This window comes from Capra hircus, chromosome 6, assembly GCF_001704415.2.
Source record: "Capra hircus breed San Clemente chromosome 6, ASM170441v1, whole genome shotgun sequence".
Taxonomy (NCBI): Eukaryota; Metazoa; Chordata; class Mammalia; order Artiodactyla; family Bovidae; genus Capra; species Capra hircus.
This window is the reverse complement of record NC_030813.1, coordinates 46,215,062-46,242,661: the sequence shown is the minus strand read 5'-3', so window position 1 is coordinate 46,242,661 and position 27,600 is coordinate 46,215,062. Positions and strand designations below refer to the sequence as shown.

General features: G+C 38.4%; 1 protein-coding gene across 3 annotated transcripts in view; it reads right to left on the bottom strand.

The window, feature by feature from the left end:
• RBPJ (recombination signal binding protein for immunoglobulin kappa J region) overlaps nt 1-27,600 on the bottom strand; it is a 119,194-nt gene that overhangs the window by 68,368 nt on the left and 23,226 nt on the right. The window contains exon 2 of one of the 3 annotated variants that reach the window (XM_005681488.3): nt 11,343-11,525. The exons of the other annotated variants lie outside the window; for them this stretch is intronic. Within the exon in view, the coding sequence (XP_005681545.1) occupies nt 11,343-11,359 (17 nt within the window). The 5' untranslated portion in view covers nt 11,360-11,525. The remainder of the gene's footprint in view (nt 1-11,342; nt 11,526-27,600) is intronic. 3 annotated transcript variants of the gene reach the window in all.

The following is a 27,600-nucleotide window of genomic DNA, read 5'->3' as shown; positions in this document are numbered from 1 at the left end:
TAGATGTCCATCAGCAGATGAATGGATAAGAAAGCTGTGGTACATATACACAATGGAGTATTACTCAGCCATTAAAAAGAATTCATTTGAATCAGTTCTGATGAGATGGATGAAACTGGAGCCAATTATACAGAGTGAAGTAAGCCAGAAAGAAAAACACCAATACAGTATACTAACACATATATATGGAATTTAGGAAGATGGCAATGACGACCCTGTATGCAAGACAGGAAAAAAGACACAGATGTGTATACCGGACTTTTGGACTCAGAGGGAGAGGGAGAGGGTGGGATGATTTGGGAGAATGGGAATTCTAACATGTATACTGTCATGTAAGAATTGAATCGCCAGTCCATGTCTGACGTAGGGTGCAGCTTGCTTGGGGCTGGTGCATGGGGATGACCCAGAGAGATGTTGTGGGGAGGGAGGTGGGAGGGGGGTTCATGTTTGGGAACGCATGTAAGAATTAAAGACTTTAAAATTTAAAAAAAAAAAAATTAAAAAAAAAAAAAACTGTAGCTCTTAAACTATAATATTAATTACACCAACTATTGTTTTAAAATATATATATATAATTAAGGAAAACTAATATCTTTATATTCACTACACATTTTTTTAACTTTTTGTTTTATATTACAGTATAGTTGATTAACAATGTTGTGTTAGTTTCAGGTATACAGCAAAGTGGTTCAGTTACACATATACATATATCTATTCTTTTTCAAATTCTTTCCCCATTTAGTTTGTTACACAATATTGACCAGAGTCCACTGCGCTATACAGTAGGTCCTTATTGCTTACCCTTTTAAATACAGTAGTGTGTACATATCAATCCCAAACTCCCTAATTATCCCTCCCCCCAACCCTTCTACCCTGGTAATCATAAGTTCATTTTCACAGTCTTGTTTCTGTTCTGTAAATAAGTTTATTTGTATTATTTATTTTTAGATTCCTTAGGACATTCTGTCTGACTTACTTCACTCAGTGCCAATCGCTACATCCATCCCCCTTGCTGCAACTGGTATTATTCCATTCTTTACAATGGCTAAGCAGTGTTTCATGGTGTACTTAGTGGCTCAGTTGTATCTGACTTTGCGACCCCATGGAGTGTAGCCTGCCAGGCTCCTCTGTCCATGGGGATTCTTCAGGCCAGAATACTGGAATATTCTCATCTGTTGCCATGCCCTCCTCCAGGGGATCTTCCAACCCAGGGATCAAACCCAGGTCTCCCGCATTGCAGTCAGATTCTTTACCAACTGAGCCACGAAGGAAGCCCAATATTTCATGGTACATGTGTACAAAATCTTTATCCATTCCTATGTCGATGGACACTTAGGCTGCTTCCATGTCTTGGCTGTTGTAAACAGTGTTATAACGAACACTGGGGTGCATGTATCCTTGCAGACCATGTTCTTCTCCGAATATGAATATATGCCCAAGAGTGGGACAGCAGGATCATGTGCCATGCTGTGCTAAGTTGCTTCTGTCGTGTCCAACTCTTTGTGACTACGGACTATAACCCTCTAGGCTTCTCTGTCCATAGGATTCTCCAGGCAAGATACTAGATTCTCCAGCCAAGATACTAGAGTGGGTTGTTGCCAAGCCCTCCTCCAGGAGATCTTCCTGAACCAGGGATCAAACCTGAGTCTCCTTCATCTCCTACGTTGGCACTTTACCACCAGTGGCACCTGACAAGTCATTGCAGGATCACATGGCAGCTCTATTTTTAGTTTTTAAAGGAACCTCCATACTGTTCTCCACAGTGGCTATCGCAATTTACATTTCCACCTACAGTGTAAAAGGGCTCCCTTCTCTCCAAATCTTCTCCAGCATTTACTGTTTGTAGACTTCTTGATGATCGCCATTCTGACTGTTGTGGGTTGATGTCTCACTGTAGTTTTGATTTGCATTTCTCTAATAATTCAGTTCAGTTCAGTTGCTCAGTTGTGTCCGATTCCTTGCAACCCCAGGGACTGCAGCACACCAGACTTTCCTGTCCATCACCAACTCCTGGAGCTTGCTCAAACTTATATCCATTGAGTTGGTGATGCCATCCAACCATCTCATCCTCTGTCATCCCCTTCTCCCCCTGCCTTCAATCTCTCCCAGCATCAGGGTCTTTACCAATGAGACAATTCTTCGCATTAGGTGACCAAAGTATTAGAGCTTTAGCGTTAGTCCCTCCAACGAATATTCAGGATTGATTTCCTTTAGGATTGACTGGTTTGACCTCTTTGCTGTCCAAGGGACTCTCAAGAGTCTTCTCCAACACCACAGTTCAAAAGCATCAATTCTTCAGCGCTCAGCTTTCTTTAAGGTCCAACTCTGACATCCATACATGACCACTGGAAAAACCATAGCTTTAAACAGACAGACCTTTGTCAGTAATGTCTCTGCTTTTAATATGCTGTTTAGGTTTTTTTCATAGCTTTTCTTCCAAGGAGCAAACATCTTTTAATTTCATGGCTGCAGTTATCATCTGCAGTGATTTTGGAGCCCAAGAAAATAAAGTCTCTCACTGTTTCCATTATTTCCTCTTCTGTTTGCCACGAAGTGATGGGGCTGGATGCCATGGTCTTAGTTTTTTGAATATTTAATTTTAAGCCAGTTTTTTCACTCTCCTCTTTCACTTTTATCAAGAGGCTCTTTAGTTCCTCTCTGCTTTCTACCATAAGGGTGGTTTCATCTGCATATCTGAGGTTATTGATATTTCTCCCAGCAATCTTGATTCCAGCTTGTGCTTCATCCAGTCTGTCATTAACATGATGTACTCTGTATATAAGCTAAATAAGCAAGGTGACAACATACAGCCTCGTCAAACGCCTTTCCCAATTTGGAACCAGTCTGTTGTTCCATGCTCGGTTCTAACTGTTGCTTTTTGACTTACATACAGATTTCTCAGGAGGTAGTTAAGGTGGTCTGGCATTCCCATCTCTTTAAGAATTTTCCCAGTTTGTTGTGATCCACACAGCCAAAGGCTTTAGAGTAGTCAGTGAAGTAGATGTTCTTCTGGAATTCTCTTGCTTTTTTCTAGGATCCAACAGATGTTGGTAATTTGATCTCTGGTTCTTCTGCCTTTTCTAAATCCAGCTTGAACATCTGGAATTTCTTGGTTTATGTACTGTTGAAGTACATGATATTTAATAACTAGATATCTAATCATTAAGTACCTTTCCATGTGTCTCTTGGCCATCTGTATGTCTTCTTTGAAGAAATGTCTATCGCACATTTGTTGACTGGGTTGTTTGAGGATGACCAACTATTTTAAATTAACCAACGATTATGAACAAAATGATCTGAAATGTCCAACAAGTTATTTTCTGCAGTGGAGGAAAAAATTGTCAACTGTCTACCAAATGAGGTGATACTAACTTCACAAATTTTATAATGAGGAGAAAAAGGAATTAACTATTTTACCAAGTCCAAAAAGCTAAAATGACGATTAATTTCCTCACTCTAATGAAACTGTCTACTTTTCCCATAGAGAATGTCCTGCCAACATACCATGCTATTTCTTACTCTTCAATAGCAGTGTAGTTTAATGAGGCATACCGACACTTCAAAAAAAAGTGATAATCCACATTGCTGACAGATTCTATTAAGAACCGGTATCAAGATCTAAATGGGGCTATAAACAATACAGCTGAAAAGAACTCCTTAGAAGTTTATGTTCTTTCATGTAGTTTTGTTGAATCTAAAACTAACTGTTAGGAAAACTTACATACACCAGGTGTAAATTTTCAGTAATTTCACCCAGGCAATTTTTCACTACAATAACAATAATCAAGTGCTAACATAAGATCCATTATGTATAAGCCAGATAATGATGCTGTTAACAAATTAACTTCCTGGGCTTTTAAAATGTAACTCCTGGGTATGAAGGATAGTTTAAGATTGAAGTTAAGTACTTAATTCTAAGTATAAGTTTGAATTCTGGAATAAAAATCAAAGCAAAAGGGGGATCATTCTAATTGTTGACTTTTTCCCTGATTATCCAAAAATGTCTTGGTTTGGTTCTGGTATTCCTCAAGAAATAAATCCTGCTCGTCTGGCCATTATACTCAACAACTTTCTTCTGAAAGAGGAATACTACTTTGCCTTGGGTCAGCCCTCTTCACTTTTGGACAATTTACTAGCATCTACATTTTATGCTATTTTCATAACATCCTTATTTCTCACTTGGTTTGCCAGGTTCTCTGACTCAAAACACAGTCATATATTATTCTACACAGTAAGAATATAGAGCTAATATTCTTGTTCGTTCAGACTGCATGTAAACAAGAGAGAGAGGGCTAAGGGGTAGAAAGGAAGAAAGAAGAGAGAACTGCAATATAAAAGAGCAGTTTAAAAAAAAAGGTTGGAGAGAAGACTGCTTGAGGAAGTGACAGAGTCACCAAGTTGAAGAAACATAAAAGAGAGCCATGGAGTGTCTGATGGCCGTAAAAGGGCAATCGTCCACCTCCTAACAAACCAAATCTGGTCAACACCAAATATGGAAATGTTTTCATTTAAACACAGAGCTTTTCTTCTGTGGGTTATGAAGATAGATCACATTCTTTCCCTACCAAAAAAAAAAAAGCTCACACTTGGATATCTACTATTGTGAGAAAAATATGTTGACTTGTTGTATAAACAATTTTCAAGTTTTTCTACCCCAAAGTTCAGGACTTTCTAACAACAAGAAAAACACCACAATCCTTTCACAGTTATTTTAAAGCTTCAGTCTCTACATCTGTAAAATAGGAAAGTTAAATGACAACCTGGAAAGCCATGTGAAGACTGAGCTAATACCCATAACACACTTTAAGGGGGCATTTTTTAAGTACAATACCTGCTAAGTGTTAGCTATTATGCACTCAGCTTTTCTCGGCCTTTAGACTTACAAACCTCAACTCACAAAAGGTAACTGATGACAGAACCATTCAAATCAAGATCATTTCAAAATAAAATCCATTTCTGTATATATCTACTCATTCTATTTATAAATTAAGAGGTTGGTAAATAAGAGAATGGCCTATTCTGCTGTTGCAGGACAGACACGTTATCTTAAAATCTAGTGTTCTCAAAAAGTTCATTTATTCAACAGGTATTTACTAAGTACCTGCTATGACTAGTCACTGTCCTGGGGCTGAGGATATAGGAATCAACAAAATAAAAATTTGTGTAATGTGAAGGACTGGGGAGGGGAAGGATTAGAAATTGGCTCCCGGCAGAGGACGCAGGGGCTTTTATTTCAAAAGTGAATGCTTTCAATGGATTCTGCCTGTTTCAAGTTTTATATACTTCTATTACTTGCCTCTCCACTATTCTTGCCCCGAGTCTAGAGTTTCTCACTCAGAGTACTTTTTCCACAGGAATTTCAAATATAAAGGAATTTTAATAAGTTCAATTTCATGCACAATTAATCTAGCTGCTATCACCAGAACTTCAACATACAGTTTTGATCACTTTCATTCACTCACTGCTATGATAAAACACAAAAGCACTCAATCAAAGTAAATGCTTTGAAAATGTTTTGTCCTATCCCCACCCTAGGAATCCCCAGGATTCCTTATAACAAATAATTAAGGGGCAGAGGGGAAAAGGAGTCAGTCGTCCTTCCTGACCACTAGCACATTTTCAGTTATGATCTTTCAAGATTTTATGTTCACTCGGTAATTGCTAAAGCAACCCCTGAAGACTTGCGGAGGTCAACCACGGCCACCATGATTTTATTTGCAGTTCTTCATCAGCTACCAGAGCCTCACAGAGCTCATTCACTCTGAGGTGTAGGAAACTGGCTACACAGTTGATATGGTCTCCATTATGAAAGCTGTACTCCTCACTGAAATGACAAGTCTGGCATTTCCAAGAAAACTCATGCACATTTCCCTGCTCATCACTCACCTACATGTGCTAACAGTTCAACAGTGTAACATCAACTGATTCCACTGTATTTTTTCAAAAGAAAGAGATTCCCAGATTTTTATGACAGTTCCAAAGCATACGCCCATTTTCAAGTAGGTTCATATTCAAGATAGGTTCTAATATTCTTAACAGATATCCCAGATCCCACAGAAATGCAAAATAGTATAATTTTTTTAAGTAATAAAAAGTAGTTTCAGAAAGTTCCTAATTCTAAAAATACTATCATTTACTTAAAAGACTTATTTTTTTTAAACTTTGTTACCTTCAGAATCTAAAACAACTTTTAAAATACTTTCAAAGCACCTTAACCTTCATTCTTAGGGGGTATTTTTGACTGATCTGTTTTTAGTAACCAAAAGTATAATGGAGCCGTATCTAATAATTGACATAGTAATTTATGATATGTTTTCTTCTAATTCTAGATGTGTGGTTGAGGTGCTGCCTCTGGTCAGTGCTCTCAGTTCTAGGACAACTATAACTAGAAGGTAGTTGAGTTTCTTTCTAAACTACAGTTTAGGAGGAAAAGCTTTCAAAGAAAAAGATAAGTTGCTCACATGCGTTATGATAAAGTAAAAGGGACACAGTTATAAAGAAAGAAATGCCACAAGGGTATCCCCTTGCATGAAACCTTGCACCCAACAGGATAAGCAGCATGAGGCCAAGAGTGATGATGATGGAAGTAAACATGACTGACATGATGATGAAAAGTAACGCCACTGATATAAGTAGGAAGTTTGAGAAAAGACAAGGCTGGGTGCGGGTTTGGGGGCGGGGGTGGGGTGCTTGGGGAAATAATAATACGATTCAACTGTACATGGAAAGAAAGGATAGAACTGTACATGAAACAACAGGTTGCAAATTGGGAAAGGAGTACGTCAAGGCTGTATACTGTCACCCTGCTTATTTAACTTCTATGCAGAGTACATCATGAGAAATGCCCGGCTGGATGAAGCACAAGCTGGAATCAAGACTGACAGGAGAAATATCAATATCCTCAGATATGCAGATGACACCACTCTTATGGCAGAAAGTGAAGAAGAACTAAAGAGCCTCTTGACGAAAGTGAAAGAGGAGAGTGAAAAAGTTGGCTTAAAGCTCAACATTCAGAAAACGAAGATCATGGCATCCAGTCTCATCACTTCATGGCAAATAGATGGGGAAACAATGGAAACAGTGAGAGACTTTATTTTCTTGGGCTCCAAAATCACTGCAGATAGTGAGTGCAGCCATGAAATTAAAAGACACCTGTTCCTTGGAAGAAAAGCTATGACCAACCTAGACAGCATATTAAAAAGCAGAAACATTACTTTGCCAACAAAGGTCCATCTATTCAAAGCTATGGTTTTTCCAGTAGTCATGTATGAATGTGAGAGCTGGACCTTAAAGAAAGCTGAGTGCTGAAGAATTGATGCTTTTGAACTGTGGTGTTAGAGAAGACTCTTGAGAGTCCCGTGGACTGCAAGGAAATCCAAACAGTCCATCCTAAAGGAGATCAGTCCTGAATATTCATTGGAAGGACTGATGTTGAAGCTGAAACTCCAATACTCTGGCCACCTGATGCAAAAAACTGACTCATCTGAAAAGACCCTGATGCTTAAAAAGACTGAAGGCAGGAGAAGGGCACGACAGAGGATGAGACGGTTGGATGGCATCACCGACTCGATGGACATGAGCAAGCTCCAGGAGTTGGTGATGGACAAGTCTGGCATGCTACAGTCTCTGGGGTCACAAAAAGTTGGACAGGACTGAGCAACTGAACTGGAGTATATTTCACCCAATTCAGAGCAGCTATGTATGGTTTTGACTCAATTTCTAAGAACTTGCAGAGAAAAATGAATTGTGTTTATTATCTTTCAGCTTATTATTTTGGCAAAGATTTTCTCTGTTTTTCAACTCCGAAGTGTAAAAAACTAATGTACAAATTCCATTGTTATGAAACAATTTACCAGAAGTCTTCATTCTCTTATTGTTTTCTAGGGAGGAGGAAACTGTATTTCAAACACAATCTTAAAACATACATATGCTGACACTATCCTACTCTGAGGCTTAATTTTTAAAAAAATACTCACCAGAAACTCTGTGATCATCTTTAATAAGTCTATAAAGCAAATATGTGCTGTTAAGCGGATACTGGAATAGCAGAGGCACTAATCCAAGAAAAATAAAAATTTTTAAATTATCAAATCTTCACAAAAACAGAAGCTCTAACATTTAACTACCTTAAATACTTGTGATATATCTGATTTATGGTAAAATTTTTTCAGTGTTAAACCTTTATATTTACCTTCTAAAGCAAAGAAGGTATATGAAAAAGTTCTAAGATCTAAGGAATAGGAGAATGAACTGGGTAGATTTTAGTATGTATCATCAGTTTTTCTGAACTTTTTTAATTGCATGGGTCATTTTCATCATCAAAGAAAGAGTAACTCCTCCACAACTAAGAAATATTATAAATTTCTTATCTGTGAGCCTTTTGGAGAAGGAAATGGCAACCCACTCTAGTATTCCTGCCTGGGAAAAAATCCCATGGACAGAGAAGCCTGGCTGTCTACAGTCCACAGGGTTGCAAAGAGTCAGACACGACTGAGAGACTTCACTATCACTGACACTATGAGCCTTTAAATATTTACCAGGGCAAGCAAGCAACAAGAAAACACACGTACACACACACAAATAATACTATAAAAAACAAATATGAAGTTTCATAGTTTGATAACTGTTCCCTAATGTCAGAGATAAAACTACTGAGCTAATAATACTGTTTTAAATATCTGAAGTCTTCTCTGGCTGAGATCAGTTTGACAATACAGATTTATAAGACGGAGTTTCATACTGTTTCCCAGTTGATCATTACTAGAACTTAGGTCTGCAATACAGTACACATATGTACCCTTGAAACGAGTTTTCACACAACTATATCATGTGATTCACTCATGACATTTCCTTTTCTGTTCTTTCCTGCTTAATTTAATTTGTCAGGGGGAGGGGGGAGAAGAACAGCAACTTAAATTGATTGCAAAATGGGCTGCCATCAGCAGTTTGAAAACTACTGATTTAAGAGTTAATTAACACCAGAATACATGCCAAAGGACAGTATACTAGATTACTTGACAAAACAGGCAGAGTTAATGCCCTCTAGAGCGTGGCTACTATGTTTCCCTTTTCTTCCTACTCCTCAGATAATCTCCTATACTAAACTTCACTCGCACATCACTAGGAGCCACAGACTGGAACCTATCCTGGTCACTTTTTCTCAGCAAGGCAAAACAATATAAAACTAGTACCATTCTGAGGGACGTCTATTACTATGGGAAGAATACACTCAGTGGAACTAAAACAATCCAATCAACATACACATAAATGTGCGTATCTTGTTTACTTCAGCTTAAAAAAATGAAACAAGTTTGTTTCAAAATACTCCCTTCTATATTCACTGTGCTGATTTTCTTTTCTATTACATGTCTTAATGCTGATCATAACCCACTAAATTGAGTTCTTGACCCACTAATGAATAGGTGGAAACCTGAAATTTGAAAAACACAGCTTCAGAGAACACACAAATCAAACTAGCAGGATAAGAGAACCACAGATAAATTACCAGTATCTAGTGGCCACCTTCTTTCACTGATGAGAAAAAGCTCAAAGAACTGAAAACATCAGTCAAAGAGTGATTGTTTATTTAACTCCAGGAAGACCATACAAGAAGGTATAAGATTCAGGAAAAGAAACTGTGACAGCATTACACCCCCACACAAAGGAGTTCCCGATACAGCATTTAATAATCATCACCACTGTCACTCTAACACTGGCTTCTCGCATGCTCAATCCCGCACTAAATGCATATATAATTTATCTATATAAGTGGTGTGTGTTGAGGTATGTATATGTGTGTATATGCACATAATAGTATACACTTATGGTATTGTATTTTTAATACATAAATTTATTTTTTTTTCCAAGGCATTCTTACAACCTGTCAAAACAACAAGGCAGTGCCAGATCTGAAACCCAGGTTGGCTGGCTGCAGAATCTCAGCTCTTAACCACTCAGGTATAAGCTCTTCCAAAAGAAAAGGAGTACCCAGCTCTGGCTGTGCATCAAGAATCCTCTGTGGCGTTAAAGAGAAACAGACAGATGCCCAAGTGCGTCTAAAAGGAGATATAAAAGGAGACTTTTTTAAGCTGAAGTGGCAAATATTACAGAGAAATATATTTTGTAGATAACGTATCAATACCATCTCCAACCCATTATGTCAGAAAAGATCTTTTCCGAAGGAGTAGATACTGCCACATTGGACATAAAACACCTGTTGAATTAATCGACAGTTGACTTCACCTTGAAATTTGATTCACTGTCATTATAGGCTAGAATTTAATAAAAAGTAGTTTTGTCTTAGATTTAACAACTAAATTCCACTGATAATTTAACTGCTGACACATCAAAAGGTTCTCGACATAAGGTAGCCTAAATGATAAAAATTACAGGCTGTTCCACTGTACTTCTATTACACTTCTATATCCATGATTTAAACCTCTATTTTCCCAACATATTTTCCTTCATTACCTAAAAGATAAAGAATTTTGAACCCAACATAACATACATGAATTCAGCATTCTCCCTGGGTTGATTCACTTCCACATCTTGAAGAAAACACTTAGTAGCAAGCACATAGTACACAATTAGGAGGTTTCCAAGGTTTCAAATAATTAAGAAATGGTTTTGACTACATCACTCAAATAAAATGTTATGAACAGAAAAACCTTAAAGATTTTTGATGGTCAAGAGGGTAATATGAAGCCTAGAATTACCACTATTAGCAACCACAAGTAACAGTGGGGCTACATACCTCAAGCACATGAAAGATTAACTGTATACTTACGGCGGTGAAGAGAGAACAATCACACTATTAATGAAGAACCACTCATTTTCCTCAGTAAAAATCTTTTGTAAAAGACAAAAACAGCACAAACTATAAATGGTCCATGTAAAAATTATTTTGTTTGGCCAAATTAATACCCTAACTGAAGAACTGTATCCAATTATTTCCTGTTCAGGCTACCATGAAATGACAGCACTGCAGAGAAACTAGCCTATGATGAAAACCATAAAGATAATTACAGACTAACATAGGAATAATCCCCAAACTATTTCATGAAAGAAATTATAACTGATTACTATTAAAATTTAGCAAAAAATGTCTACTCCAGTGTATCCTATAACCGTATCTCAAAAGGAGGGGGAGAGGGGACTCATTCAACAAGCTTGGGATATATAGTTTTTTTTCTAAACAAAAAATACTTTTGCCATAAATCCATAACCACATCTGCAATCTAAGTATTAAAATATTTTAAAATACATGTTAATTAAATATAGAATCATTAGTGTTTGTTCTACCCATGACCTTGGGGGATCACTGGAAGATTTCTAAAGCATACCTTTTAATCCACGCCATGGTACTTCAAGAACATGTTAAGGTAAGCCACAGGCTGGAACACTTCGATGCACCTCACAACACCTCAGCCAGTATATCTGTATCATTCTCCTTTCCTTTTGAGATCAAAATGTTTCCGAAGAACTATAATGCTTCCATCTGAATGACAGTTTCATAATTTCAATGACTTCAAAACAAACAAACAAACAAACAAAAAAAGGACTTCAGTGTTGGTATGTTAAGCCACTAGTGCACTGTGTTAACTGAAGCCGCAACTAAGACAAGCAAGCCAGCTGCTGCTACTGCTATGTAACACTGTCATTTTTAATATGACCCTCATGTGAATGAGGAAGAGTCCTTGCTTAGTAGCCAGTGACAGCCCTTGCTTTCCTGCATGCCTGAGTACCTTCGCTTCAGTTGTGTTCAACTTTCTGCGACCCTATGGACTGTAGCCCACCAGGCTCCTGTCCTTGGGATTCTCCAGGCAGGAATACTGGAGTGGGCTGCCATGCCCTTTCCAGGTGATCTTCCTGACTCTGGGGTCGAACCCACGTCTCTTACGTTTCCTGCATTGGCAGGTAGGTTCTTTACCACTAGCTTGCTTTACTGGGATCTATCCAAAGCCCACAAATCTCTTTGCCCCAACTGATTCTTCAGTTTTCTTCTCAAAGAATTAAAACAACCTAAAAGACGGGTCTGGAACACTTGGTAGATGCCAGGTTCTCCTCTGACCAACTATTCTATGTAGAAGGAGAGCTGGAAATTACAACACACCTGCATAAAATGGAATTCGTTAATAGACACAACAGTAATGCCCTCAATAACACCCCTTCCTGATGCTAATATTACTGAATCATTTTAATTCCATGGAAGTCATTAACGTGTAGAAAGTTTCTCCAAAGTTTACTTCTATGAAGAGCATGCAGATAAATGAATAGATCAACGGCTAACTACCAGGTTTTAGTGCTTCTGTGATTGCCCTGGCAGGTTACCAGATTCCTCCTTCCTCTTCACCCCACTCCACCTTTCTTACACATGAAGACATTAAAAACACTTCATTATTTAAATGATATAGTAAGAAGTCTATGTACCATATTTTAAAACTAAAAATTCACTCCACTTTTGCTTCAAGCTTGGCACTCTATAGTTATAAGAAGAATGAACACTCAAGCTACACAAAAGAAGTAAGAGAAGTAATACACACATTTATGTCATAAAGCAATTAACATTGCTTTAGGATGACTGACCAGGAAACTTTTAATAAAAGCAAGCCATAAAAAGAGCCATAAAAATAATAATGAACAACAGAAACAAGGGACCTGGTACACTGAATCACTGCAGCCACAATCACCTTTTAAACTGATCATTTCCCTCCTCTAGCTTAAAACCTTTCAAAGCCTCTATGCATGTTACAACCTCCTGGAAGGAAATCCACGTTGTCTCCTACACTCTGTCCATCCAAATAAACATATCCTATGTGTAACCATCAGGTTAACGTTCCTGAAGTACGGTTAGTCCCTCTCTTACACAGGAAGAATAATGTGAATCACTGACAACTAAGGCAGGCTTTAAATACAGCAGATAATAAAGAATAAAAGCCCAATGTTTACTCATTATCTCATTTTTCATAATCTCATTTTATTGGGGAGAAAACTGACAGTCTGTGGTCAAGTGATTGACCCAAGAAAACACACAGTATGAGAAAAAAACCAGGATTTAAGTCTAGACCCTCCAGCTGGAATTTCAACACTTTTTCTACACAATATTGTCGTAAATATTATTGGAGAAGTGGTACTGGGGCTAACACTGCTGATAATATGCCAGGAACTAAGATAGGGACGTGTGTGTGTGCATGCGCTAAGTCACTTTATTTACATCTCACTCTGCGCCACTCTACGTACTGTAACCTGCCAGGTTTCTCTGTCCTGGGATTCTCCAGATAAGAATACTGGAGTGGGTTTGCCATGCCCTCCTCCAGGGGATCTTCCCAACCCAGGGATCGAACCCGCATCTCTTTTATCTCTTGCAGTGGAAGGCAGGTTCTTTACCAGTAGCAACACCTAAGACGCCTCATGCTAGGAACCTAATGGTATTTTATTTCATCCTGATCCAAGACTGACTAGTTACCTCTTTTACAGACTGAGGCTCGTGGAGATCCGAGCACTAATTTAGTCAACATAATGCATCAGAGACTCAAAGTGGTTGGTCTAATAGTCTCTCTCATGTGCCCAACTGTAAAACCCACACTCATGTTGCTACGCTGATCTATCTCCCAGAAGCAATCAAAGAAATCAAGTCCAACACTGAAGCTTTATTCTTCAACCTGGCTGATATAACAATAATCTAATTTTATAAATGCATCTTAACCAAAATGTAGGCAGTGTATATAAATAGATTTTTTATCTATAATTTAGCAAGAGACTATACGCACATTCACTAAAGCCACTAAGAAGGATTAGAATCATATTTAATTGCTCAAGTCAGAAAGTTCATTTGATTCCTACAAATGAGATCCAGGTTGTTCATGAACTTACGCACACGAAAGATCTTTTAAAGCTGACTTGTAAATCGTAGTAGTTATCAATATAAATTTTGGTTGACAAAACAAAAACAAGCATGAAATTTATTTCCCTTAAGAAGCTGTACTGCCATGTTTCCCCATGGACTGCTCCCAGTCTTAGCCTCATGATGAGCAAATCATATACTAGCTGAGGATATTCAGTCAAATATCAGTTAATTTTTCTATACAGAAAACAGGACCTATTTATAGCACAGGGAACTCTATTCAATACTCTGCAATAACCTAAATGGCAAAAGAATCTGAAAAACAGATACATGTATACGTATATGGGGCTTCCCCGATGGCTCAGTGGTAAAGAACTGCCTGTAATGCAGGAGACCCAGTTCCATCCCTGGGCTGGTAAGATCCCCTGGAGAAGGAAATGGCAACCCACTCCAGTATTCTTGACTGGGAAAATCCCATGAAGAGAGGAGCCCGGCAAGCTACTGTCCATAGGGTCCCAAAGAGTCGAACACAACTGAGCTTAAGCACCGTGTATGTATAACGAAAACATTTTGTTGTCCATCTGAAACTAGCACAATAATGTACATCAACTATACTCCAATATAAAAGCTAAAAAAATACTCCAAAGACTTTATCTGTCACAGACTGTTTCACAGCATCCCAAATTTTATTACTCTCAAACCACCGGAAATCTCAACAGAAAACTTTTAAAAGATCATCAAAAGGTATTACAGAAACTTGCCAGCTTTTAAAATATACCTAGGTAGGCTTATTTTAGGAGAAACTTGAGTTTGGGACTTCCCTGGGTGGTCCAGTGGTTAAGAATCCACCTTGCAATGCAGGGGACATGGGTTCAATCCCTGGTCGGAGAACTAACGGTCCATATGCCAAGGAACAACTAAGCCCATGAGCTACAACTAAGAGCCAACACAGCCAAATCGAATTAAAATCTGAAGATTTAAAAAAAAAAAAAGAAAGAAAGAACCCAAGTTGTGTTGAGGGAAGAACACAATATCAAGAGGTATGAAGGAAAAAAGGTGCTGGGTTTGGTTTAACTGGACATATGCAGCAGCTCCTCCTTGCCCCAGTTTCTGGTGTCCTCCAGACGACGTTTGTTCTAGCCACACTGGACATCTGTACACTTCTCAGGACACACCATGGTGTTTCAGATCTCTGGACCTTTGCCCCACCCTTCCATACCCACAAACTGCAGTAGTAGTGGGCAAAACAGAATTTAACGTCACATGACATTTAACAAGAAAGGAATAAAGTGGAGGTGAAATAGGTGAGACAACAAGTTAAAAAACTTCTTAACGTTTTCAGTGCCTACAATAGATGACATACTACATGCTAAGCTAAGTTAGTGTTTTTACATAAATTTTCACAGGCTATTATATATAAGAAATTTTTAAGAAGAAAAGTTCTAAATACTGAGTTGATGATGCAATGTGTTTTTAATTAGATACCATAATTTGGGGAATGTGTTTTACAGAACTTTAATTTTAAATGAGTTGTCAATCAAGTACTGAGAAATAGTCCTGTTAAATAATGACAGCAAAGTAACCACTGCTATCATCTAAAGTATGAAAATCATGCATTCTTGGGATTTAAGTTCTAAGCTCCTTTTTGCCAGTGCTAATACAGGTTTCAATTCTAAAGCTAAATCTGGTTTGAGCAACTTTCAAAGAATCTTTCCAAGAATGATAAACTATTCCAATTCCTATCTTGATAGTAACTCCTTTTCCAGTGAAACACTGGAGGCCAGGAGACTTCAAGCACCTATAGCTAAGAGGTTAAATTCAAGATCAGTGAGACCCACTAACTAAAAGACATTTGAGATCTAGCAATTCTGGAAGATGCAATATTCAGCTAATTTTACTGGTGAGGAGTTCCCAAATGGGGAAGCACTTTTCTCAATTTTCTAATTTTCAGCAACATCATTAAAAACTAGCTAAGTGCCTGCTGCTACTGCTCTTAAAGTGACAAACACCCAGGGGTCAACCCGGGGAATATGGTTGAATTTTTTGCTAGAAATCTAGATGGCACAGTATGGACAAATATAATTTAAATATAAACACACACATGCATACATACACACACAACTATCCTTTTTCAAATAGATTAGTGTTAGCAAGTTGTTACCTGTCTAAGCTAGGAGGGTGGGGAAAATGAACAGGGAGATGGAAGGTACATTGTTCAAGTGCTGAGTAAAGGACATTAGGAAGGAAAAGTAGTAATACAGTAAATCAGCTCATAAAAACTACTAGACACGTACTCAAAACAAGCAGATACAGCCATCAACAGACGTTTCTTTCCCTTCCAGGATATGAGAGGAAACTAAGGAAGAAACAGTGAACCAAATTTACCTCTACTTTCTTCAAGGTATATACTTACAAAAATGGTTATGAGTGAATTGAGTTTCTCCATATCATTTTGTTTCTCCTTCAGTTTACTTGCTTAGGTCTCTTTTTGTTTAAGATAAAATATAAATTCTGGTGGCTTGAAAAACTGTGTGGTCATGAGTGTAAAAGAATGCGCTGATCAAGTTCTGGACTTGGCAGTGAAGAGACATAGGTGAAACTCACTGGAAGGGTAATTTCTGACCGATCACAACTTCTTTGTAGATAATAACAGAATAAAATTGCAATAATAATGCTTAAATGCTGCTTAAATGTGAAAGTACCTAGATCACTGCCCATTGGAGTAAAGCATAAACATTACTGACTTTGAAGGCACAATCTGATAATCAGTTACCACTAATGCCACAATTCTAAAGTCAAAACAAAACATTTTCCTATAAATTTTTTATTTAATGTTCACGAAATACTTATGTTTGTTTTAAATTTTTCACACTTTTATGTTTATTTCAATTATGTGAATGATGATCCAATCTGTGGCTCTAATTCATGCCTTCAAGCATTTTCCTTTCTCTTGATAAATTCATTAATTCAACAAATATTTTAACATCTACAATGTGCCACCCCTTTTTAAAGTATTGAGAATATCTTTGTGTATACATCAAGACCAAAATCCTTGGCAGCAGTTTACAATGTATTGATAATTAGAACGTTGCTGCTACTGCTGCTAAGTCACTTCAATCGTGTCCGACTCTGTGCAATCCCATAGACGGCAACCCACCAGGCTCCCCCATCCCTGGGATTTTCCAGGCAAGAACACTGGAGTGGGTTGCCATTTCCTTCTCCAATGCATGAAAGTGAAAAGTGAAAGGGAAGTCACTCAGTGGTACCCGACTCTTCAGGACCCCATGGAGTTAGATAGTGGTAAACACTATGGACAGAAACAGAAGGAAAGGTTAAGGGAGACAGGGGGTGATGTATACAATTTTAAATAAGCCCTTAATGAGGTAATATTTGAGCAAAGATCTGAAGGAGGTGATGAAAGGAAGATTTCCTGCAAAGGGAATAAAGAGCAGGTCCAAGGGCCCCAAAGCAGGAGTGTTTTGGTGAGAAACAGGTTTCAAGAGAAGGTTATTAGGAGACAAGAGTTTATGGGAGTTTGTGTGAGTACGGGTCGGGGTGTACATGTACATGTTGTAGGGAACATCAGGAAGGTCTTGAGCTTTTTACTCCAAATTCTGAGTCGATGAAGATCTGAAGAGAGGAAGGTCAGCATGAACTTGGCTGCGGAGCAGAGAAAGAGAAAAGGCATAAGGGAAGAAGCAGAAGAAACTAGTTAAGAGGCTATGGTGACTATGTAGATTAAAGATGACAAAGCCTCACACAGGATAGAAGCTGTCTGAAGTTTCAGAACCTCTGGACATATTTTAAAGACAAAACCAACCACCCCTGATGATACTCTGGATCATGGAGATGAAGCAAAAAGAGGACTAGGACAATGGTGACTCCAAGGTTTCTAGCGTAAGTGATCCAAAGGATAGAGTTACTTCATGACATGAGGAAAACCTAAGAAGATGAGGGGGATTTTCATTTCTTAATTTTGTATCTGTATGAGACTGTGGTTGTTTACCAAACTTTCAGTGATGTAAGTTATCATTATGCTGCATACCGTAAACTCATATAAGCTATATGTCAATTATACCTCAATAAAACTGAGAGACAAAATACATTAGGAAAAAAGAAGGGGGTTTCGGTAGTTCAGTTTAGATATAATAAATTGTACATGCTCAGATTTACTACAATTTATCAGAACTTTCTGCAGAGTAGGGTGATATGATGAGTCAGGTTACTCTATTTAGTTCTTGGTTGCAGTTCGAATTTGTTAAAAATGAGGTAAATGGTGTTCACACTGGCAGCACACATACTAAAACTGGAATGATACAGAGAAGATTAGCATGGCTCCTGCACAAGGATGACACGCAAATTCATGAAGCACTCCATATTTAAAAAAACAACCAAAAACGGGGGTAAATGTTATTCATTAAACAACTGTTCTAGTAATATCAGTATTTTAATTATGTATCTTCTTGTCATCTATATCTGTCAATGTTAAATAAGCAATAATGAGGTAAACATATTTAAGAAAATCTCTATTTATAGAGACTAACTTAAAGAGAGACAGTCCAAGCAAGCAGAGGTTAAAATAAAGGCAATCTCAGCTAAGAACAGGAGCCTATTATCTGATGCTCACCAGTCACCAAAATGCTTCTCAGTCTCAATCTTACAGATCAGAAGGAAATTTAACAGACAACAGATATGAAGTGCTTTCCACTTGACACTAAGCATCTCATTTAAATTACCAACTACCTTCCAGCAGCTCATGAGGCTGAAAGGAGTTATTAAAGCTGAAGAATGGTCCTATAACTTTAGCCATCCTAGAAAGAACTAGTCTGAAAGTCCCTAAGGACTTCTTTTCGTCCATTGCTTTAATTTTCCATCACCATGCTTCACCTACATTTTGCGTTCTCTTCATCCTCTTCCATTTTCTAATGCCAAGTGTTATAAAAGTTTGATGTGCAGCAATCTGTTTGGGTATATATTTTAATAGGAAAGGAACATGAAAGAAAATCATGTATTAAAGAGTTCTAAAACGTGACACGTTTCTGAGATGGAATTGTGTTGAAATGTATTAATAGAAGTCACATTTTCAGGCTGTAGGCCTAGAATTACAACTCCGCTAAACAGAAAAGAACTGCAGAGAATCTGGGAAGTATGTGTTTTCTAGGGAGAAATGTATAAAAAGAGAAAGGAACCTCTGTTATACACTTGATATTCTTGATAGTTCTGTGATATTCTCACCTCTCATTTTAACTTCAATTAGAAAATTACTGCCACAAAGTATCAAGATTTTAGACACTTTCACAATTCAGCTCAGTTCAGTTCAGTGGCTCAGTCATGTCCAACTCTCCACGACCCCATGAACTGCAGCACACCAGGCCTCCCTGTCCATCACCAACTCCCAGAGTTCACTCAGACTCACGACCAACGAGTCAGTGATGCCATCCAGCCATCTCATCCTCTGTCGTCCCCTTCTCCTCCGTCCCCAATCCCTCCCAGCATCAGAGTCTTTTCCAGTGAGTCAACTCTTCGCATGAGGTGGCCAAAGTACTGGAGTTTCAGCTTCAGCATCAGTCCTTCCAAAGAACACCCAGGACTGGTCTCCTTTAGGATGGACTGGCTGGACAGGTTGTAACTCCTCCCTATCTTAGGTTACATTTATCAACCAAGTTATTTCATCTGATGCAGGGGCTGTTTTCTTTCACCTATCTAATAGTTTAAATTCTTCAAACAGTTCTTAAGTCAATCATGTAATACCAGAAGATGTATTACAACACCATCTCTGTTTTGGGCACTTCAGAGTGCACATAATTTTGTGTATTTTGCTAATCGCCACAATTATCCAATGATTATATTTAAAACCTCAAGTCATCTATGTCCAGTCTAACATTGTATTATACCTTTGACCACTGTGGTGTCTACCACTAGTAGGATAAGCATTTTAAGTCATTTTTCCAACAGCCATAATATACTTGAGTTGTAAAAAGTAAACTCGTCCCTGTGGCAGCAAACACTATTTCCAAACAGTGGGTCTCTACAGGAGTGTACTGCTTTGCATAGTTTTATCAAATTCAATTTTACCGTATCCACTTTTAATAACAAACAAAAAACCCAAGATTCCTCCCACCAAAAACCAATAAACAGCTCAAACAAATGCAACCCAAACGTCTACCAGGAGATGGATGGATTTTTAAAATGTGGTAGTACACACATACAATTAAACACTATTCTACCTTAAAAAGGCAGGAAATTCTGACACATGCTACAACATGGATGAACCTTGAAGACCTCGTGTTAGGTGAAATGAGCCACAAAAGGAGACTACTGTATGACTCCACTCACATGAGGTGCCTAGAGCAGTCACATTTCGGAGACAGAAAGCAGAATGGTAGTTACCAAGCGCTCAAGGTAAGGGGGAACAGAGTTAATAATCGGGTTCAGAGTTTCATTTTGGGAAGGTGGAGAAAGTTCTGAAGACGGATGGTAGTGACAGCTGCATAACGATATGAATGCACTAATGCCACTGAACTGTGCAGCCAACAATGGTTAAAAAAGTCAGTCTTATTTTACATACGTTTTGCTACGATTAAAAAAGCTGAAGACACCTCGTGCAAATACATCAACAGTGGATAGCAAATTTTCTTCCTTATATTTTAAGAAGCTTTCCCTTTATCACAAATCTATTTCTCATTCTATTTTTGTAAATGGTGCCAGGAAAATTCCTTTTTTTTTTTTTTTTGCTACACTACATGGCTTGCAGAATCTTAGTTCCCCGATCAGGGATGCCCAGGCCCACCAAATCCTAACCACTGGACCACCAGGGAATTACCAAGAAAAGTAATTCTAAATGTACACTAAGAACTCAAGAATCATTAACTTTTTCAAGTAAACATTATACTATATAAATACAGTAATATGAGCCCACCTGCCCTGAAGAAAACCCAAACTACATTCATATACTTTTATATGCATTTAGATACATGGAAAATTGGAAGAATATATCAAAATTTTAAAACTGGTTACCTCTAGGGAAGGAAGCAGAACTAGAGGCTTCTAAATTATCATAATAATGATACAAGAATATATTCTCATATTAATTTTGTAACATTCCAAATGGGTTACAAACAGGCACAAAGAGATACACAGATAATCTCTCTCATTCCTGATCTACCTGGCCTAATCTAGTTCCTACTCTATTTACCCAAACAGACAAAATCTAACTGAATGGCAGTGGCTACGCAGACAGAAGCACAAGCAGCCTAACCTGGCACGGAGCTACAGTGGCCCAGGCTCCCTAAAGACATTCACGGTTGCCAGTGACACACTTCTCAGGCCCAGTCCAGCAGAGCTGACTAGACAGCCACATTTTCACTCAGCCACTACTTAGTCTTACCCTTCTATTGATTCTGTTTTCTTCCATTTAAAGGAATCTTTACAAACACTGGGCACTTTCAGTTTTTAAATTAATCTGTCTCCTACAAGGACCACGTGTCCTGACAGGGAGGATCAGAGAACAGACAGTATCCTAGGTATTCCTGAACAAAATATCCTGCCTCCAGATTCCCAGAACTCATCTTTCTCTAGCATAATTTGAAAATTCAAGGAATTCCCTGGCAGTCCAGTGTTCAGGACTTGGCACTTTCACTGTTTGAGGGCTTGGGTTCAAGTCCTGGTCAGGGAACTAAGATCCCAAACTAAGATCCCAAGCCAAATGGCATAGCAAGGAGGGGGGAAAAAAAAGGTTTTAAAATAATAAGAGTAAGAAATCCTTCACAAAGCCATTGATGAAATCCCCAGTCCTAAGTAATCATTCCTTATTTTTATGTACTTGCAAAATGTCTCTATTATGGGAGCCACCATGTTCTACTTTATACTAGCTATGAGCACAGCTGGATTCCCCAGTAAGGCACAAAGACTGAACTCTCTTGACTCATCTTTTATAAACTTAAGTTGTTCAAAGATATTACCCTGTAACAGGAGAAATGACTCCTTTTCTTCAAGAAAAGAACAGAATTTGAACATAGTTCCGTGCATGATACTAGGTATTAGCTCACAGACATGATGTTCAATTTCAGAATAACACTGTCAATAAGCAATTTCAAATCAAATAAGAAGGATCAATGAGAAGAAGTCTTATAAATTTCCATTGCAACTTATTTGGTTAACTGAAAGCTTTGAGTTGAAAGAGAGATTATAATCTCAAAAACCACTACAAGTCACTGGCCAAAAGTAGTACAGAACTTTTTAGCGGCACTTAAGCAGAAAAGAAGTTCATCTCCTTCACAACTGAAGGGAAAAAATCTGTTTGTATCCCCTTTACATCACATAAGCCTAAATACAATTACAGCTTCTGCATGTTCTGATTATTTTACCAGTTTCCTATGTAAAACCTGGTCAAAAAAATGAAAACACAAATCTCATTTATCATATATTTTGTGTCTATTTTCCCTGTGACCCACATTTGACAGTATGAACAAAATCCTGCCTTCTTGTAAGTATTTAATATTAAATAAAATTGATAAGGATCTAAAAATCATTTGAGAAATGTTAAACTTGCTGAAAATATTCCTTGGTAGTGGGATATGCTATGCTTTGCTCCAAATAATATTATGAATCATAAATGACAACTGCCAATAAGAGCAATACTTACTATCAATAAATATGGTGTGTAAAAAAGACTGTCAGGTCTTATCTCCTTTATTTACAACCAAACTTCCATGGGCAGGTACAATAAATTAGTTCCACTTTACAGAAACAGAAATTGAGGTTTAAAGAAGTCTAGTAACTTGCAAGAAAATGATGTTTAAGAGGTATAGCCAGAGTTCAAAGCTAGACCTTCCTGACTCCAAAACTATTCCAGTTGATCCTTGAACAACACGGTTTGAACTGTGCGGGTCCAGTTATACAGGGATTTTTTTTTTTTCCTCCAATAAACATGCACTATAGTACCACATGATCCATGGCTGGATGAATCTGAGAATGAGCAACTATGGGTACAGAGAGCTGAAATGCAAAGTTTCGTGGGGATTCTCCACTGCACAGGGGTCTGGCGCCACTAACCCCCAAGTTGTTCAAGGATCAACTGAATTCACCTGCCACTCATCCTACACATTTAACAAATTTTATCAAAATAAGTCTGTTCTGCTACAATGTGTGTTTCTTTGCTGTGAATTACTTCTTAGGCAACTACAAACAGTTTGAAATGATGTTGGTGTAAAAGGAATTCACGATGCTTCATACACTGTTTTTCCTAGCATATTAAATGTTTTAAGCCAAATGAGGAAAGTTTTTATAAACAAACATAAAAGCTTAGTAATAGATGAATATTTTAAGGAAAAAGCCCTGAAAATCTACAAAAGTACTTTTCTTTCTTATAAGTAGTTGGTTTACTGGCTTCAGTAATGTTCTTTCAGTTTGGGTTAACCTATCTGCCAAAGCTGCCTGTGCAAATGAAGCAAAAAAAAAACCACACCTTCCAGTAATAAAACAATGGATTAATGAAGAATGCTACACATAAAATTATAAAATTAGATTTTTCATTTTAATGAAGATAGCCTCTTAGAAGCAATGCCCTTCCACGACCTATAACTACAAGAGGCTGAGCCTAACGTTTGATTCCAAAGACTGACAGTAAAAAAAGGTACAAATGCTAGTCTTTTTATTATTGGGATTGCTATTATTTTCAGTTATTATCCAAGATCAGAGTTTCAGGAAATTTTACTAGTCTGTCTCAACTCTTTTTTTGCCCAGAAGCTTAGTCCTTTCATTGCACAAATTTGCAAATCTCAAGTTCTGTCAAGCTACATAGTCGTCCCTCAGTATTTGCAGGTGATTGGTTCCAGGACCCTCTCAGATACCAAAATCTGTGGATGCCCAAGTCCCATATAAAAAATAACATAGTATTTGCATAAAACCTATGTATATCCTCATCTCTAGATTACTTATAATACCTAATATAATGTGAAAAGAAAGTGAAAGTGTTAGTTGCTCAGTCATGTCTGACTCTGCAACTCCATGCACTGTAGCCCACCAGACTCCTCACTGCAGGGGACTTTAAAGACAAGAATACTGGAGTGGGTTGCCACTTCCTTCTCCAGGGGATCTTCCTGACCGACGGCTGGAACCCGGGTCCTCCTACATTGCAGACAGACTCTTTACCATCTCAGCTTCCAGGGAAGCCCCCTTTTTCCAATGAAATACAATGCAAATATCCATAAATACTATATAAAAAGCTCTGCCAGCAAGTGGCAAATTCAAATTTTGCTTTTTAGGAACTTTTGGAATTTCTTCCCACAAAATGGTTTTGAGTCACGATTGACCTTTCAGATGCAGAATCTGCGGGTACAAAGTGAAAGTGTCAGTCACTGTCATGTCCTACTGTTTACAACCCCAAGGACTGCAGCCCACCAGGCACCTCTGTCCATGGAATTCTCCAGGCAAGAATACTGGAGTGGGTTGCCATCTCCTTCTCTCTCCTTTCTCTACCCGACCAAAGATTGAACCTGGGTCTCCGGCAATGCAGGCAGATTCTTTACTGTCTGAGCCACCAGGCAAGTTTGGCAGCAACTCCAGTGTGCATTAGACAAAACATTCCTTATGAACCTTTAGTACATGGACTGACTAAAATGTCACGGATAGTTTTTTGTGAGGTAAACTCCAATGCTACAGAGAAAATAATATGTGTTAAAACTGTTCCATTAGGAGTAAAATGCAGCAGGAATGATTAATGCTACTTTGATGATTTGTTATTGATCTTTAAACAGAGATCAATGTAGACAAGAGAAACACACATACCTCAACACAGCTCTTAGTGGACTTCATTTCTTAACAACTAGAGAAGATGATCCTATGGAGAATGATTCTACTGAATAACCTAAGGCTATTCAGCTTACATGTATTTACAAAGCTATAAATACAGCATCAAAACAAAAACCTCACATAGAAAAATATAGTTTGCCTAGAAAACAGGTAATATAAAATATATATTTTCATACAGAGTTGCCCAGAATTTATTGTTTATAACAAAGCATTCTTGGAAAAAATTACTCAAGTGATAGGTTTAGGTTCTGATAACTAATTCCCACACCAACAAACAATCCCCTGATCACCAGAAACGTGTTCTACAATCCACTCAATTCTGACACTACCTACTGAGATTTGCATAAAACCTATGCACATCCTCATCTCTAGATTACTTATAATACCTAATACAAGGTGAAAAGAAAGTTAAAATGTTAGTTGCTCAGTCATGTCTGACTCTTTGCAACTCCATGCACTGTAGCCCACCAGACTCCTCCATGCATGGGATTTTAAAGACAAGAATACTGGATCGAACTCTGGTTTCAGAGGTTCCAATGACCTCCACCTTGGGTTTCAGAAGCCAGCCTCAAGACCAGGTTATTACCTGTGTTTCTGACCAATCAGCTATACAGATCCGAGGTTCCCATGACCCCCTACTTCAGTTCAGTTCAGTCGCTCAGTCACGTCCAACTCTTTGGGACCCCATGGACTGCAGCACGTCCTCCCTGGATGACTAATTTGCTGGAGTGGCTCACACTTACTACATTCAGCTCAGCTCAGTTCACTCAGTCGTGTCCGACTCTCGCAACTGCATGGACTCCACCATGCCAGGCCTCCCTGCTCATCACCAACTACCAGAGCTTACTCAAACTCATGTCCAATGAGTCGGTGATGCCATCCAACCATCTCATCCTCTGTCGTCCCCTTCTTCTCCCGCCTTCAATCTTTCCCAGCGTCAGGGTCTTTTCCAATGAGTCAGTTCTTCACATCAGGTGGCCAAAGTACTGGAATTTCAGCTTCAGCATCAGTCCTTCCAATGAATATTCAGGACTGATTTCCTTTACGATGGACTGGTTGGAACTCCTTGCAGTCCAAGGGACTCTCAAGTCTTCTCCAACACGTCTCTGCTTTTTAATATGCTGTTTAGGTTGGTCATACCTTCTCTTCCAAGGAGTAAGCATCTTTTTTTCATTTCATGGCTGCAGTCGCCATCTGAATTCTGGAGCTCAAAAAAATAAATTCTGTCACTGTTTTCACTGTTTCCCCATCCATTTGCCATGAAGTGATGGGACCAGATGCCATGATCTTAGTTTTCTGAATGTTGAGTTTTAAGCCAACTTTTCCACTCTCCTCTTTCACTTTCATCAAGAGAGTCTTCAGTTCTTCTTCACTTTCTGCCATAAGTGTGGTATTATCTGCATATTTGAGGTTATTGATATTTCTCCTAACAATCTTGATTCCAGCTTGTGCTTCATCCAGACCAGCGTTTCTCATGATGTACTCTGCATAGAAGTTAAATAAGCGGGGTGACAATATACAGCCTTGACGTACTCCTTTTCCTATTTGGAACCAGTCTGTTGTTCCATGACCAGTTCTAACTGTTGCTTCCTGACCTGCATATAGGTTTCTCAAGAGGCAGGTCAGATGGTCTGGTATTCCCATCTCTCTCAGAATTTCCCACAGTTTGTGTGAAAAATCCACACAAAGGCTTTGGCATAGTCAATAAAGCAGAAGTACATGTTTTTCTGGAACTCTCTTGCTTTTTTGATGATCCAACGGATGTTGGCAATTTGATCTCTGGTTCCTCTGACTTTTTTAAATCCAGCTTGAACATCTGGAAGTTCACAGTTCCTGTACTGTTGAAGCCCGGCTTGGAGAATTTTGAGCATTACCTTGCTAGAGTGTGAGATGAGCGCAGTCGTGCAGTAGTTTGAGCATTCTTTGGCATTGCCTTTCTTTGGGATTGGAATGAAAACTGACCTTTTCCAGTCCTGCTGCTGCTGCTGCTGTCCTGAGTTTTCCAAATTTGCTGGCATATTGAGTGTAGCACTTTCACAGCAGCATCTTTTAGGATTTGAAATAGCTCAACTGGAATTCCATCACCTTCACTAGCTTTGTTTGTAGCGATGCTTTCTAAGGCCCACTTTGCACTCCAGGATGTCTGGCTCTAGGTGAGTGATCATACCATCATGGTTATCTGGGTCATGAAGATCTTTTTTGTATAGTTCTTCTGTGTATTCCTGCCACCTCTTATATTTTCTGCTTCTGTTACATCCATACCATTTCTGTCCTTTACTGTGCCATCTTTGCACGAAATGTTCCCTTGGTGTCTCTAATTTTCTTGAAGAGATCTCTAGTCTTTTCCATTCTGTTGTTTTCCTCTATTTCTATTTCCTCTATTTCCTCTCCTTGCTATTCTTTGGAACTCTGCATTCAGATGGGTGTATGTTTCCTGTTTTCCTTTGCCTTTCACTTTTTTCTTTTCACAGCTATTTGTAAGGCCACCTCAGACAACCATTTTCCCCTTTTGCATTTCTTTTTCTTGGGGATGGTCTTGATCCCTGCCTCCTGTACAATGTCACAAACCTCTGTCCATAGTTCCTCAGGGACTCTATCAGATCTAATCCCTCAAATCTATTTCTCACTTTCACTGTATAATCGTAAGGGATTTGACTTAGGTCATACCTGAATGGTCTAGTGGTTTTTCCTACGTTCTTCAATTTAAGTCTGAATTTGGCAATAAGGAGTTCATGATCTGTCAGCTCCCGGTCTTGTTTTTGCTGACTGTATAGAGCTTCTCCATCTTTGGCTGCAAAGTATATAATCAATCTGATTTCAGTATTGACCATGTCAGTGATGTCCATGTGTAGAGTTTCTACAATCTTACTACATTACTGATTTATAATAAAGGATATAACTCAAACTGGAAGAGATGCAAAGGGCAAGGAATGGGGAAAGGTCCG